This window comes from Lutra lutra, chromosome 10, assembly GCF_902655055.1.
Source record: "Lutra lutra chromosome 10, mLutLut1.2, whole genome shotgun sequence".
Lineage (NCBI taxonomy): Eukaryota > Metazoa > Chordata > Mammalia > Carnivora > Mustelidae > Lutra > Lutra lutra.
The window spans coordinates 5,167,981-5,183,745 of NC_062287.1; the positions used below are offsets into that span (position 1 = coordinate 5,167,981).

At 43.2% G+C, this 15,765-nt stretch overlaps 1 protein-coding gene and 1 long non-coding RNA gene across 5 annotated transcripts; one reads left to right on the forward strand and one right to left on the reverse strand.

Moving 5' to 3' along the window:
- Positions 1 to 1,583: 1,583 nt before the first annotated feature.
- SLN (sarcolipin) lies at positions 1,584 to 5,991 on the reverse strand. Of its 4 annotated transcripts, XM_047693650.1 has the most exons (3): positions 5,836 to 5,876; positions 3,843 to 3,906; positions 1,584 to 2,203 (listed from the first exon to the last, which is right to left on the reverse strand). In XM_047693650.1, exon 3 carries the CDS (start codon positions 2,131 to 2,133, stop codon positions 2,035 to 2,037), a length of 99 nt encoding a protein of 32 aa, XP_047549606.1. In that variant the 5' UTR covers positions 2,134 to 2,203; positions 3,843 to 3,906; positions 5,836 to 5,876; the 3' UTR covers positions 1,584 to 2,034. The 4 variants fall into 4 exon arrangements, with proteins under 4 accessions (XP_047549606.1, XP_047549604.1, XP_047549605.1 ...); XM_047693648.1 differs by lacking the exon at positions 3,843 to 3,906 and having other exon boundaries at positions 5,836 to 5,991; XM_047693649.1 differs by lacking the exon at positions 3,843 to 3,906 and having other exon boundaries at positions 5,814 to 5,960.
- Positions 5,992 to 10,925: 4,934 nt separating this feature from the next.
- LOC125110296 (uncharacterized) lies at positions 10,926 to 15,071 on the forward strand. The gene is made up of 3 exons (XR_007130555.1): positions 10,926 to 11,133; positions 11,968 to 12,036; positions 14,849 to 15,071. It is a non-coding gene; the product is annotated as an uncharacterized LOC125110296 (long non-coding RNA).
- The last annotated feature ends 694 nt before the right edge of the window (positions 15,072 to 15,765 follow it).

Below are 15,765 nucleotides of genomic sequence, written 5' to 3' on the forward strand. Positions count from 1 at the left end.
CAATTAGATTGCAAACTCCCGGGAAGGGGGCTCAAGTTTGGATGGTTTTCTGAAGATCCCAGGTGATTCTATTGCGTTGATTCATGTGCAGACCCTGGACCACAGCACCAGCCTCACCAAGAAGATTGTTTAAAGTGGGATCTCCTTTTGGGGTGCCTGGGTGGCTCAGTCAGTGAGGCGTCTGCCTTTGGCTCAGGTCATGATCCAAGTCCTTGGATCAAGTCCTGCATCGGGCTCCTTGCTCAGAGGGGATCCTGCTTCTCCTTCTTCTGCTCCCTCTGCTTGTGCTCGCTCTGTCAAATAAATAAATAAAATATTTTTTAAAATAATAATTAAAAAAATAAAATGTAGGATCTCGGGCCCCAGTCTAGACTGAATTAGAATCGGAACAAATAAGAATCCTCACCTCCAATGATCCATAATCACATCAAGGTTTGAGAAGTGCTAGTGAGGGTCAGGGATTCCCGACTCTGGCTGCACAACAGAATCATCTAGAGGAATCTGGGAAAATGCAGATGCTTGGGCTCTACCCCCTAAGGCTTCTACCTAATTGGTCCAAAAAGGATCACGAATAACTATTTTGAAAAGTCACCCCTAAGCACATAAGCTGGGAGGCCAGGGCTGAGAACCACAATGTTAGGCAGGCACTGCCCCAGAGATGGACTGAATTCTCAGCTGGGAGCACCTTCCTGAGGGAGCTCGGAAAGACGAGGTGAATCAACGTTTCTTTTCTCAGAAGTGGCAGAAAGAACAAGTATGGTCTCTCTAGTATGGGGCCTCCTAGCAACATGTTTAAGAAATGTCTATTTCAGGGCGCCTGGGTGGCTCAGTGGGTTAAGCCGCTGCCTTCGGCTCAGGTCATGATCCCAGAGTCCTGGGATCGAGTCCCGCATCGGGCTCGCTGCTCAGCAGGAAGCCTGCTTCCCTTCCTCTCTCTCTGCCTGCCTCTCTGCCTACTTGTGATCTCTCTCTGTCAAATAAATAAATAAAATCTTAAAAAAAAAAAAAAAGAATCATGGAAAAAAAAAAAGAAATGTCTATTTCATAACCACATATGTAAATTTGTATTTTCTGTTTTTCTCCTTGTTATAACTGTAGTTTATTAATGACTAGATCTATGTGCATAATCATGTGTAAAAAAGCTGAAATACGGCGCTCTTAGAGATGTGATTCGTGTCTTACTTTTACTCCTTGGCAATGATTTTAAATATTTACATTAAAACGAACAAGGGGTATTATAGGTACAATATCCATTTCTTGTGAATTTTAAAGGCAAAATGCAAGACTTCAAAGAAATTTTTTTGCTTCAAGGGGACACTTCAGGCTATGCCCCAGACCTCCTACTGAAATTTATTCTCCCTCAGTCCTCAGGACTACTCTAGAGGGAAAGTCTGAGGAACACCGAGTCAACAGAATTATTTGAAATGTGACAAATCTTAATTGATGTGGTTTCAAATCCCCAGCAGTTGAAGCATCTCGGCTTATCTCAAATGCCAGAAATACTGTAACATTTGTCACTTCAATCCCAGCCAAGGGTCAAATGCAGCACCACAAGTAGAAGCCGAAATAAATCCCAGAAGTCATTTTGCAGTTGACTTCACTTTATTCACATGATAGCTATAGGGGTTGACAATGACTTCCTCTAACATTTCTTTCTTCTGATGGGTTGATGGAGAGTTTGGCGGCAAACAGTGTGGGGAGAAGGGACGTACGGGAAGACAGATCAGGGGTTTGTTACAATTCTACGTCATCATGAATCATTTAATTTTCACCTTGTGGCTTGTCTCACACATTTGCAGGAAGAGTTGAGGAATAGCTCTAATGCTCACTGGCAGATACCGGACAGCCCTTGTGGGCAGCATCTTTAGAGGACACACAATCGATCCTAACAGTAGAGGACCTCAGACAGTGTGCTTGTGGGTCAGAGGTGAGTTGGGGTGCTGAGAAAGGCATCCCATGACAGCAGTGGGCGCTCAGGACATCCAGCAGGCAGCTCGAGAGTTGCCGTCAATCCCAGGAGCATGACATGGCTTCTCAGTACTGATAGGACCTCACAAGGAGCCACATAAGAATTACGGTGATCAGGACAATAGTGAAGTTGAGAAACAGCTCTCGGGTGGATATCCCCATCATCTGAGTTGGCTCGATGAGAACGGACGGTGGACTTTGGAGGGCACGCCAAAGACCTCCTGCTTGTCCTCACCTAGTGGGAAGTAATGAAGAAAAATGGGGAGATTCGTGAGGGTGCTGTCCTAGATGTGGAAGAGCAGAGTGTTATGGGCTGAACGGTGGCCCCAACAAAATTTATATGTTGAAGCCCTAACACCCTGCGTCTCAATATATGACTGTATTTGGAGATCGGGTCTTTCAAGAGGTAATTAAGTTTCCATGAGGCCATTAAGTTGCGCCCTGTTCCACGATAGCTGGTGTTCTTATAAGAAAAGTAGACGAGGACACAGACATGTACAGAAGGAAGTCTGTGTGAAGGCAGGGAAGGCAGTCATCTACCAGACAAGGAGGGAAGCCACAGAAGGAATCAACCCTGCCAACACCTTCTTTTTAAATTTCTAGCCTCCGAACTATCTTTGGACTAGAGCAGCGACTCTTCCTGGGTCTCCATTCTGCTGACCTCCCCTCTAGATTCCGGACTTGTCAGCGTCCACAATCACCTAAGCCAATTGTATCCATATATCTACCTACATCTGACTTGATATTCACATATACATGTGGGTCTCACACATACACACACACACACACACACACACACACACACACATACACCCTACTAGCTCTGTTTACCTGAAGAACCCTAACTAATAAGAACCTGGGTTTTCTTTTCCCAACGTCAAAAAAGACCAACAAAGTCCTAATTTTTTTCCTGGGATGAACATATAGATCCTCTGGATAAAACACAACATATTGTATTTTCTCTCTCCCAGGATGTATGTGCTTGCCTTGCTAATGTGGGGTACCAGCAAGCAAAGTCACCGAAACAAAATAAAGCCTAAAAGTGGTATGGTTTAGTATTTGTTCTTGCTTGGATTTGCGTGCAGGAGCAGGGCCCTGTCATCTCTCAAGGGCTGGGCTGCCGCAGGTCTCCATCCAAGCCCGAGAGTGCATGAAGGTCTTGCAGCAGTTGCTTGGCCTCTTCTAAGCCCTGCGCCGGACACAGGCCCACCGGGGTCAACCAAAAGTCCCTCGCATAACAGGCATTCAGTCAACAGAGCAAGTGTTAACCTCATGGGTACTTCTATTTCAAAAAGGGCTTCTGCCAGCTATTTTTAGTCAAGTGCAGGGTGTGCCTATATTGTAAACACTTCACAGAGCAGGGATGGTATCGTTAGAGTGTGTGCAGATCGTACGTGCAGGAAATCGTACTTCGAGAACATATGCAATGCGATCCATGAGATTATTGCCTTCGGTGATGTGGCATAATGAGTAGTCTGTGTTTGCAAACCAAATGAAATTAAAGATTAAAGATAAAATTTTAGATACTATGCAGTGAAAAAGTTTAGGGGGAAGGCGTGTTTTGCTTATCTGTTAAGGGTAGGAGTTCAGGGGGTAGGAAGTGTTGTTAGTGTGCTTTCGGCCTGAATGGCGTTTTTTAACCATCTAATGGGACTGAATGATTAATTGTAATTACCGTGTTTATTATATTAGTAATGGGTGGAATTATTAGTTGTACACACCAACTAAATGATCGTTCTTCATATTATGGAATGGTTGGTGTAATGAACACACAGGTTCTAAGGACATGGTGTCAACTAGGAGCTTGTCAGAATCTGGCTTTAAAAAATGGCCGATAATGATGATCTCTGTATCATTTTCCTTTGAATCGTTACCCATCATTTGGCCTTCCACATCCAGGATACAGTGAATTCCAATGAAACTCTTCACAAAGGTTTGCTTGAAGGAGAAAGTAAACAGAAGAAAATAAATGGATAAAAGAAGTAGAGAGAATGTGTTAGAAGGTGTACAAGAGCAGAGAGGAACGGGAAGGTGATGAATCCAGGCCAGGAGCCTGGAGACAAAGGAATGGGAATCATAGGCAGACTCTTCCTTCTTAATAAAAAATCTAGTGCTGGTCCAAACACTGATTTATATGGGTGCATTTTGGAGAAATACAGAGATATGCAAAGAGAGAGAGAGACTCTATTTATAATGATCAAAACAACCCAGTTCAGGGAGGGCAAAATCACTATCCCACCCAAACTGTTTTTCAGATTAATCTCTTAAATAAAGGGATCCATGGGGAGTGGCCCAACAGGACATACTCAGAAAATGTTATTGAAAGCCGTCCACAGTTCTATTTGTGTGACATTCACAGCTCTGTGACCTTCACAACTCTGGCAAATATTACCACAATTATTCTCTCTCCCACGACTATAGCTAAGAAGCTGCGAGATGAGGTACGTTGTTTGCGTGATGGCACATAGCAATTTAGAGCAGAACCAGAACTGGCAGACTGGAACTAGATGTTAGAATTGTGGTTACGATACTGGAATGATTACAAGAATGAGTTATTACTCCAACTAACTGTCCTGACTACACAAAGCATGTATAAAATTTCAACACTTTGGGAGAACAATTTCACATTTTTTATTAAGGTTGTTAATGGTAACTCTCTATTACCTAGCTATTTCACTTCTGCCCTTAGAAACTCAAGCATGTGCTCACCAGGATCCATATATAAGAATGTTCACAGTCACATTTCATGATATCCACAAACTGGAAACCACTCAGGTCTTCATCAACATCCATGGGATGGATGATGAATTTTGGTACATTCATATATTTGAATACTATAGAGCAAAGCAAATATGTGAACTACAGCAACACACAACAAGATGGCTGTCACAGGTACAACCGTCTGGCCAAAGAAGAATTTACAAAAGTCAAACAGACTGTGATTCCATTAATACAAAACCCAGAATGGGGAACTTAATCATGTTGTTTAGGAATCTTGACCTAGTTGGTAAAATTATAAAGAAGAGAATAAACAAATTTATCTCAGCAATCAAGATGGTGGGGCAGAAGGGAGAGATAATCAAGAATGGACTTCTGGGGTGCCATCAATGATCTCTTTCTTGACCTGGGTGACAGTATACAGGTGCTGCTTTATAATTATTGTCCAAAATATGTTTTATGATTCTTTACATTTTTATCCAGTAGTCTCTGAATTGGCAGGCTACTTCATATACTTCTTTATTTCCTACAGTTTACTTCTTACTATTACTCGCACTTTGATGGTGAACTTGAATATTTGTTGTGTAATATATTATTTAAATAAATAGAACACAAATAATGAAGGTGAGAATTTGTAATGAATGCAATTGAATCAACATTCATGCTAACAGTAGGAAATGGACTTTACTATCACATACATTTATACCAAGGTTAGGCAGATGTTCAGATCAGCAACCTTCCATTTGTCTGTTGTTACCCCACAAACACCATTGTGGCCTCGTTGTAAATATTCCCCAGAGTCAAGGTCCCACCATATGATCCAAAGTGACTGCCAGAGCCAGGAAGGCCCTAAATACATAGACATTGACCTTCTTTGAATGGAGGCTGTGAGAATTAGGAAGGTAGAAATGCATACCACGAGATGGAAGAAAAAAAACAAATAAGAATAAATAATACTCTTTACATCTTAAAAAATACTGGACACAATAGGTATTGCCTATTTGATAAAGAAATGTAAATACACCTCTGTGTTTCTCATTTGTAACTTGTACACACACACACACACACACACACACACTCCCTCTCTCTCTTTCTCTCTCTGCTAAGTATAAAAATCCTGCTGTCACCTGAAGAGGGTCAAGGACACACCTGGCTGCTGTAGGCTTCTTCTCTCTCTCTCCACCTCAGGCTCCCACTCCTGCTTGTCTCCCAGGCTCTCTGGACTCCTGGACTCTGGGCAGGGCCTAAAGTAGTCTGAGAGCGGTGGCAGTCACTGTGATGTCACTGATGAAACATCTCAGAGGAACCACCTCCAACGGTTCGAGGCTATTTGTGTTTTGGGGGAATATAGACGTCTGTTGACTAAGACTCTAGTCCTTCGGCTGCTTATTTGTACTAACACCACATAGACCTAACGTCTTCTCTTCCCATTGACTGTAGGCATGATTAATGCGGATTTTACATTTATTTTACACATCTTCATGAATAGCTCTAACATGTGTTTCGAACACCACAAACCCAAAGCGATAGGCTAATATTAACAGATAACGCGGAAATGGGCCGTTCACCCTACTCATCACACGAGGGTATAAAAAAATACAACTTCGGTTTCCCATCCGTGTTCTTAACTATGAGAAATGTGCAGCGTTCTCTGCCTTGCCCATGTACACCCCAAAGCGCGCGGGCACCTATATTCAACGGACATCTCCAGCTCCTCCAGACTGACCTTCATCCAAGCAGTGAAAGCTATCTCCTCAGTCACCTGCTCTGCATAACATTCCAGCTAAGCCATATTTTGGAAGTTCACACATTAATATACAGTTTCATCCGAGACAGCTGTGGAAGGCATGGTTTATGTCTCTCTGTCAGTAAGCTAATCCCGCAGCAAACTCATACAGCAAAAGTCAGTCCTTCGGAGAGACCTCAGGGGGGGTAAAAGGAAACATGGTGGACACCAGCACAATCGTGAGTTATGGACCCTCTCTGCAAGAGACAGAAGCGTGTAACTTTCGGTTATAAACGCAAACTAAAACTAGGCTGCTACAATGAGTTTACAAGCAACATTCCCAAGGTCAGGAGGTAAATGGAGCCCTGAACTACTTAACGGAACTTGAAAGCACATCAGCAAAACACTTTCCCCGGGACCCCAGCAACTGTTTGCTCAGCAAATCCCTTCCTTACAGATAATAGAGCAAATTCCCCTCTGAATTCCCAAATTCAGGGTGAATCAAAATAATGCATTTCCAGAAGGCATAAGCAAGCAAAATTCTCCCTCTCGTTGTGTTCATTGTCAGTCCTCTCCCCGCCATGCCTCATACTGCAGAAACGTTACTAAAAGACTTTCCATCCTTTTCTTCATTTTCAACATAAACCCACTGACAGATAATGTTAAGACAACATTCTGTCGCCACACGCCTTGTAAAAAGATAGCTTGGTGAAGTGACAGATAGTATATAATAATTATAGCTCAATCGAACATTGGCACTGATGTGTTGCCATCTGGCAAACCCTTTCGAATGTAGTCAGATTTCTGTCTTTTGCCTCCGAGCCCTTGCCAGATTGTTTCAAAAGCTAGGAGTGTTTTCCTAGTCACCAAGCCACGCCTGTACCTTTTTTTAACCACTCAAAATTATGTTGGGGGCAATCAAAAAGTTATATATTTATTAAAGAGCATTCGAAAATAATAAATCATAAAGAAAATTTCTATTAGCTATTAATCTCACCACTCAACAGGGGAAAAATCCTTTCTACTACTTTTTATTCATGTTCGGGCTGTACAGACACAATCTCAAATTGCCAAGATATTTTTGGTAAAGGGATCTGATCCCTGGAAAACAGTTATCTTTTTGGAGTCACGTAGAATCAAATTCATACTATGCCTTGGGACTGGTATTGTGTGTAGGGGACAAGCATTTATTTTGTACATGTTCAAAACAGGATTAGCTGTGCAATCTCTAAAACATTATATATAATGGGGGGGAATGTTAACATATTCTGAAACAGCTGGCCAACACGGTCAGTTTGGTGAAAATGGGCCAATGTCAACGCAACTGGGAGGGAAAACCCTATTGCCTATTCATGAGTCATTTCAGTTGGCCTACTTGGTTGTCCCACTGAAGTCTATCCACTTTGTACCAGGGACTGCTCTGCCCAGGACATTGACAAATTCCCGGATAGAGGCTCAGAAGCTTCTGCATAGTAGGGGCTTATCCTGTGATGTCATGAGAGAGTGGGATTACATTGAGAATTTAGCTTGTTATCAGTTTGACCTGACCCTCTCCAGAAAAATATGCCACCCGAAGTCACCGGACAACTGTTCAAGGCCTATGGGGATAGTTTAGCCCTGAGGATTTGCAGGTCTTTCCCCAAAAAATCAATCAATCAATCAATCAACATTACTGTCTCTCCTTTAAGAACCTGAGAATAACAAGATTTCAAACCTCAGTGCCAAAGCAAAAGCATCCCTTTCAATTAACCTTCCTTGAAGTCTCTTGCTACTTTCCTCTCTGTGAGCAGTTCCCAAGACTTAACAGCACGTATTCCCTCTCAACTTTCTTTCAAGATGCTGTTCCGCCCGTCAACAAGAAGACTTAATGGAAAATCCTTTGAGGTTATTTCTATGCCTATTAAAGTAGAATTCAGCCACAGGCCAAAAATGTCAAGTAAAGGGACACCTGGGTGGCTCAGTCAGTTAAGCGTCTGCCTTCTGCTCAGGTCGTGATCCCAGGGTCCTGGAATTGAGCCCCACATCAAGCTCCCGGTTCAGTGGGGAGCCTGCTTCTTCCTCTCCCTCTGCTGTTCCCACTGCTGGGCTCCCGGCTCAGTGGGGAGCCTGATTCTCCTTCTCCCTCTGCTGCTCCCACTATTTGTTTTCTCTCTCTCTCTCTCTGCCAAATTAGTAAATAAATACAATCTTTTTAAAAATGTTGGGGCACCTGGGTGGCTCAGTGGGTTAAAGCCTCTGCCTTAAGCTCAGGTCATCATCCCAGGGTCCTGGGATCGAGCCCCGAATCGGGCTCTCTGCTTGGTGGGGAGCCTGCTTCCTCCTCTCTCTCTGCCTGCCTCTCTGCCTACTTGTGATCTCTGTCTGTCAAATAAGTAAATAAAATATTTTTAAAAAGACTTTTAAAAAATGTCAAGTAAATAATGTTGACACTGACGTTGGTACTGATGATCTGCTCGGCCCTTAGCCACCCATCCTTCAGTATAATACACACTTTGAGAATCAATGCTGAGCTCTTGTGTCTGGTTATTCCCCATTTTCATCCACCATTTTACTTTGCAAAAACCGAACACCTCAAGTCAGTCCATGACTTCTGGGTTAAGTCTATGACATGATGGAAGAAATCAGCAAGGCCTGATGAAAGGTGATAAGCTCTTAGCACATCAAGGGGACGAATATGATGATTCGTCTCACCTTTCTCACCTTCGCATCTTCACACCCAGCTGCCCATGGAGCTGCTGAGAAGGAAAGAAACTGCTTTCTGCTATGCTTTCTCATTAATCCAAACACCAGTGCAAGCCCAAAGGAAGAGGAAACCCTATTTCTTGAAGCTCTTTCTGTGTCCTTGAAAAAGTCATGGTCATTACCTGTATTCTCAATTGCTTTTGGTTTATGTGTGATTTTATTTGTCTCACTCACTGGATTGCGTTTCAAAGGCAGGGATGGTTTTTTGTATTTCTTTTGTCCTCTAGCCATGCATAGAAGCAACGAAATATCAGAATAGATGCTCTAGAATGTATAGCAAGGGGCTCAGTTTGCTCCTCTCCTCCTGAGAGCCAGACGTGTCTGAGTGTGCCCAGCAAACATGAGTGGGGGAAGTTGAGGTCGACGTCACTTCTACTCATCAAAGGATCTAGACACCACCTGGGACAGAAAACTCCTTTGAAGGGAAGTGATCAAAGTTACATGTGGTTCAGCAGCAGGGAAACTACAGATGGTCATTCCACTACACATAACACATCTGGCTAGCTAGGTCCCATAAGATGTGGATGTCAAGGTGGGACTAGACGTGCAAAGGGAAAATATATTAGGGGAAATGCCTGAGAGAGAAAACATGGAGAGAGAGAGAGAGAGACTGAGAGAGCCATCGAATGGCAAGAGAAAGAGACGGGGGGAAAAGGAAGAGAGGTTGGGTAGAAGCATCTCAGACCGCAATTCAGTTCTAAGGGAAGTTTGACCAGGCTGTTAGGAAGCCCCAAGTCACAGTCACATGTCAGAGACATCCCGTGTCTCCCAGGGAGGAGCTGGCCTTGATCTTCCTCCCAGCTCAGCCACTGACCAGGAGAGCCCCCGGGGCACACGGCTTCTGTGTGGCCACCATCATGACTTCAGCTGGGATCCACCTCGACGTCGCTGCTTTCGGTGAGAGGCACCATCTCACAGCCCCTTACCCATATGCTACCCATCCTGCTTCACTACAGCCTGGGGTCTGGGGCCTAGATAAGGATAAAAACTGTCCGTAGCTCGTAGCACTGAGCGGGAGAGAGAGAGAGTCACTCCCTCGACCTGCGCCATCTCGAGGACCGCAGCATCGAGGGAATCAGCAAAGTTCCTTCCTTCCTTCCGTGAAGGGTCACGGAGCCTGAGAAGCCGCCGTAGGATCAAGACCAACTTGCACTTCACATCCAGCTGTGCAGGCCTCGGTAGCAAACACTAGCGGAGAGGAGCTGAAGCGGAAGGTAAAGGAAATGGCAAGCACAGTGCGGTAGCCTGCGGCTCCTGTGCCCAGGGCTGCTGGAAATGGTCAGGAGGAACATGAAAGGGGCAGCCGTCCTGCATAACAGGTGGGAGCAAGAGCCAGGAAAAAAAAAAAAAAAAAAAAAAAATATATATATATATATATATATATATATATATATATTAGTCCTTTTTATAATAACCCATTTCACGTCCTGGTTTGGGGACATGACACCTGTTACCATCATTTGACTTGGAACCAATTAAATTCCTCTTCTCTGGAACAAGAGTATTTCTGCTCTATAATAAGATTCTGCAAGCAAACAGCTTTCTTTCAGCGCATTAAACAAAGCAGCCGGGGGAAAAAAAAGAAGCAGCCAAAAATGTGTTTACTACGAGGCTAATACCATCTGCTCTCAAAACACTCCCAGGTTTCAGCCTGGCTTTGTTGTTTTTCCTGATGGGAAATAAAAATGCAGCCGTCTTTCGATGTGCTATTACTGAGTCGTTCAGGGAGACGGGCCAGGCACGCCTACTTGAAACCTGCTGTTTCCTGGTGAATTTGATCGAGGAGTTCACGGAGTCTCTTTTGAGAATCTGTCAGTCAGAATAACACAATTGCAATTTCGAATCGAATAGTAAGGCTCAGGCAAAATGGCTGGTTCTCTGTGAACGAGTACATCAGGCTTTAGCTACGGCTTATGGAAGCCGAGAGAAGAGCGTCGTGACAAATCCTGAGAATCTAACTGCTCTCCGTGAAGGCAATGGTACAACGCAAGCGCCTCGTTGCAGTAATGTGGGAGGTTAGCTGGGTGCACGCTGCAGGCTAGGTTTCCTTTTGGATGAGGGATGTACTCTCTCCGAGAGCAATTGGGCACTTGCTCTAGACCCTGAGGAGTAACCTAACCTTTTACACTTTTACAGTAAGTAATGTGGAATTGCCAGGGGCTCATATTCTGGGAATTTGGGCAGCTTATCTGGGAGAGGTGGTTCAGGCCTCCTCTTAGCTTACATTTCGCTGGTTCCTGCCCTCAGGTGCCAGTGTCGAAGAGGAAAGGAGGCCCCCACACCTCAGGCCAGTTGTATCTGTGTCCTCATGGGGGTATCCCGTTGGCATTAACAAAAGCCCAGCCAGCAAACCTTTTCTTTTCCTCCTCCCATTCGATCCCCCCTCTTTTTGCTAGATGCTCGCCAAGCCCTTACGAGCCAACCAGGCCCACTGAGCACTGACACAAGCAGAGACATTCCTGCTACTTCCACTCTGGCATCTCCCTAGCACCCCTCCCCACCCCGTGGCGTGGCTTGGCTTGTGCCCACAAGACCCCTCTCTTCTGCAGCCTCCTCTCCTGGGTACCACAGATTTGGACCAACCCAGTCCTGGAGTTACGCTCACTTCTGGAGCAAGATGAGGGGGTGGTGAGGCAGGGTGCCTTCTGTGTGCTGAGGGATACCGAAGGAAGACCTCCTTGCTCTTGCTCCGGACATGAGTGCATGGGGAAGTCCAGCCAGGCCCTATGTAGAAGTCAGACGCATCTTCTCATCTCAGACTCCCTTCTCCCCTCCCACTAATAGCATTTGGTACTAAACTTTCCTTTTCTTAGGATGAATCGTCTCTCGGCAGGCGGCTGTTTCCAGAACAAACCAACCTCTCCCGGTCTGCACAGAGTCAGGTAGTGTAAAGAATGTAGTGGATGGCCCCATAGAAGTTTGTGGAATAAAAACATGTCTGAATGCAAAAATGATGGGTTGGTTAATAACTGTTCAACTCTGGAGAGTCACGGGCCAATGAATGTTGTAAAAATAAGCCTCTCGGGTACCTGGGTGGTGCAGTTGGTTAAGTGTAGGACTCTTGGCTTGGCTCAGGTCATGCTCTCAGGGTCCTAAGATCAAGTCCCAGCTGGGGCTTCCAGCTCAGTGTGGCTTCTCCTTAAGTAAGACTCTCTCCCTCTCCCTCTGGCCTTCCTCCCACTCACACACACTCTCTCTCTCCAAAATAAATAAATAAATCTCTTCAAAAAATAATATAATAAATAAATAAAACTCTCTAACCTTTCAACAATTTATGTGAGAAAAGATGATGATGTTCACAAGACCTGGAGTAATTTGAACCACTTAGGGTTTCCTGATCTAAAAATAGTACATTATAGGCTTCTTACCACTGATCAGATCCGACAGCTATTTTTTAGGTTGGTACATAATATGCTGAGTTGTTATATGTTATATGATTTGTTATAGATTTTTTTAGAAGAAAACTTTTTAATTGAGCAATGTAAAATATAATTCAAATGTGCCTACCACACAAAATTTTTTTTTAAGATTTTTTATTTATTTATTTGTCAGAGAGAGAGAGATCACAAGTAGGCAGAGAGGCAGGCAGAGACAGAGGGAGAAGCAGGTTCCCTGCCGAGCAAGGAACCCGATATGGGACTCGATCCCAGGACGCCGACCATGACCTGAGCCAAAGGCAGCCGCTTAACCAACTGAGCCACCCAGGCGTCCCCCTACCACACAAAATTAACAATTCTTAATATCTTTGTCAGATTGTTTCATGTCTTTTTTAAATAAGGGAATTAAAATATGATTGATAAAGCTGAGGTGCCATTGAACCGTCAATGCTATGCTCCTTCCCATCTCCCTCGATAAAACAGCTGCTATGAGTTTGGGGTACAGTCCAAGTTCTATAATTAAACCTTTTAGATTTAGCATCTAGATTATGCTAGTCTGGTAGATAGGTTTTCCTCTTTCTTTCTTCTCTGAAACAGTTTGTGTAAAATAGGCCTTATCTTTTTTTTTCTTTTTTAAGATTTGGAACTACCAGTTTCTAAACTGTTTGGGCCTAGTGACCTTTTTGAAGTATAAGAGGAAATTTTTGACTACTGATTTCATGATTTTTCATGGTTATAGGTTTTCTGTTTATTAAGTCGATTCTGGAAATTTACTCTATTACTAGAAATTGTCCATTTAATGTTTTTGTGATTTTTTTCCAAGTATCAAATTTTGTTTTCATTTCTTTTCTCTCAGTACTTTGAAGCAATAACTGCACTCTTTCCTGGCTTCTGTTGCCAGACAATTTTCTTCTATTTCTCTTCTCTATAATTAACCTCATTTATAATATTCTTGCCATCCTAAATTTGTACAGAACTGTAGAAGCTGTGAGTTGAGAGATTATTCTGTCTAATCTCTGTTTTATAGATGAGGAAATCAAGGCCAAGGGAAGCTAAATGACTTGACAAAAAGATCACTAATCCCTTTCACCTATGTGTTACAGGTTAATATTAATTTACTTTGAATAGCTAAAAGGTATGTTCATTTTATTGATCCATTTTGACATTCATCTGGATTTAACATAAGCATTATTCTCAGACATTAAAAGCTTTTCCCAACAGACTGACCCAAAGTAATTCTCCCTGGTTATTCTCCTTCATAGCATTCTGTTCTTTCCTTTTATAACACCTACCACAAAAATTTTTTAAAGATTTTATTTATTTATTTGTCAGAGAGAGAGAGAGAGCACGCATAAGCAGGCAGAGTGGCAGGCAGAGGCAGAGAGAGAAGCAGGCTCCCTGCTGAGCAAGGAGCCCGATGTGGGTCTTGATCCCAAAACCCTAGGATCATGACTTGAGCCGAAGGCAGAGGCTTAACCCACTGAGCCACCCAGGCACCCCAAGGGGCTGCATTATTATCTCTACTATAAAGATTTTAAAAATACTGAGGCTAGGAGAGATTTGGTAAATGTCAAAAGGTCAGAAACCCAGCAAGTGGCAAGTGGCAGACACAGGGCTCAATCCCAGGTTTAATCCCAGGGTCTAAGCTTTGAATCCTTACGCTATCTGGTTGTTAATTTCCTGGCTTCAATAGATGTTCAAGATTCAGTAATAAGAATAGCATTCCTTTACCCTCAATTTAAAAGATTTCTGGGCTTCTGGGTGAAGAAAGCAGATTGAAAATATGCATCTGATTTTGCTCCCACTCCAAACCCTACTAAAATAACAGTAGGAGGATTTTTTTTTTTAAAGACATAAAGCCATAAGGACAGGAGAATCAAGGAAAACGCAGCAAATAAATTTTAGAAGCTGTAATGCAAAAGGACGGGTATAACCAATTTAGCTAAGCTAAGAAAGCTGAATCCTAAACTGGTAGTAGAGAAAGCCAAGAGCCAATCTGATTTAGACTCTACAGATTGGCAGCAGTGGGGGTAAAAATTGGGGTGTCTAAAATAAGGAGAATGAGAACCGGTTGAGAGTTTTTCAAGAAATTGTTAGGTGCCAAGATCTCTCCCTTCCCCCAGCTTTGGTACAGCCAACAGTTGCCCTTCCCCCACCCAGGCAGAAGGCTGGAGTTTTATTCCCTGGAGAGAGTCTCTGGGCTGAAAAACCACAGGCACGCTTAAAGAAAGAAGTATCCTATTGACGGGGGGATTTAAATGAATGTACATCTGTATGGTGAACCTATCTCCCAACCAACCCCTCTTCTCCTGCTCAGGTTCCAGAGGAGTAGAAGCTAAGCCTTCACATGAAGCCCCAGCTAAAGATGAGAAGAAACTTCTCTGAGGAATCTGGGCAGCCCAAGAGGAAGGGAGACTGACATTGCAATTCCCCACTGAAAAGGCCTCAATATCAGTGGAACAGAATAGAAAACCCAGAAATAAACCCATGACTATATGGTCAATTAATTCTTGGCAAAGCAAGAAAGAATATTCAATGGCAAAGAGACAGTATCTTCAACAAATGATTTTGGGAAAGCTGGACAGCAACATGCAGAAGAATGAAACTGGATGAAATGAAACTGGATTCAGAAGAATGAAACATGCAGAAGAATTAAACTTTCTTACACCATACACAAAAATAAACTCAAAATTATCTAAGTACTTAAATGTGAGACAAGAAACCACAAAATTCCTAGAAGAGGTAGTAACTCCTCTGATTGGTCATAGCAACTTCATACTAGATGTCTTCTGAGGCAAGGGGAACAAAAGCAACAACAAACTATTGGGATTACATCAAGATAAAAAGCTTCTGCACAGCAAAAGAAACAACCAACGAAACTAAAAGGCAACCTACAGAATGGCAGAAGACATTTGCAAGTGACTTATCTGATAAAGGGTTTGTGTCCAAATGTTTAAAGAACTTCCAAAACTCAACAACCCAAAACAAATAATCCAGTTAGAAAATGGGCAGAAGACATGGACAGACATTTTTTCAAAGAAGACATACAAACAGCCAACAGATAGATGAAAAGATGTGGTAGGAAAATGCAAATCAAAACTACAGTGGGATATCACCTCACACCTGTCAGAATGGCTAAAATCAAAAACCCAAGAAACAACAGGTGTTGGTGAGGACATGGAGAAAAAGGAACCTTCGTGCACTCTTGGAGGGAATGCAAACTGGTGCAGCCAC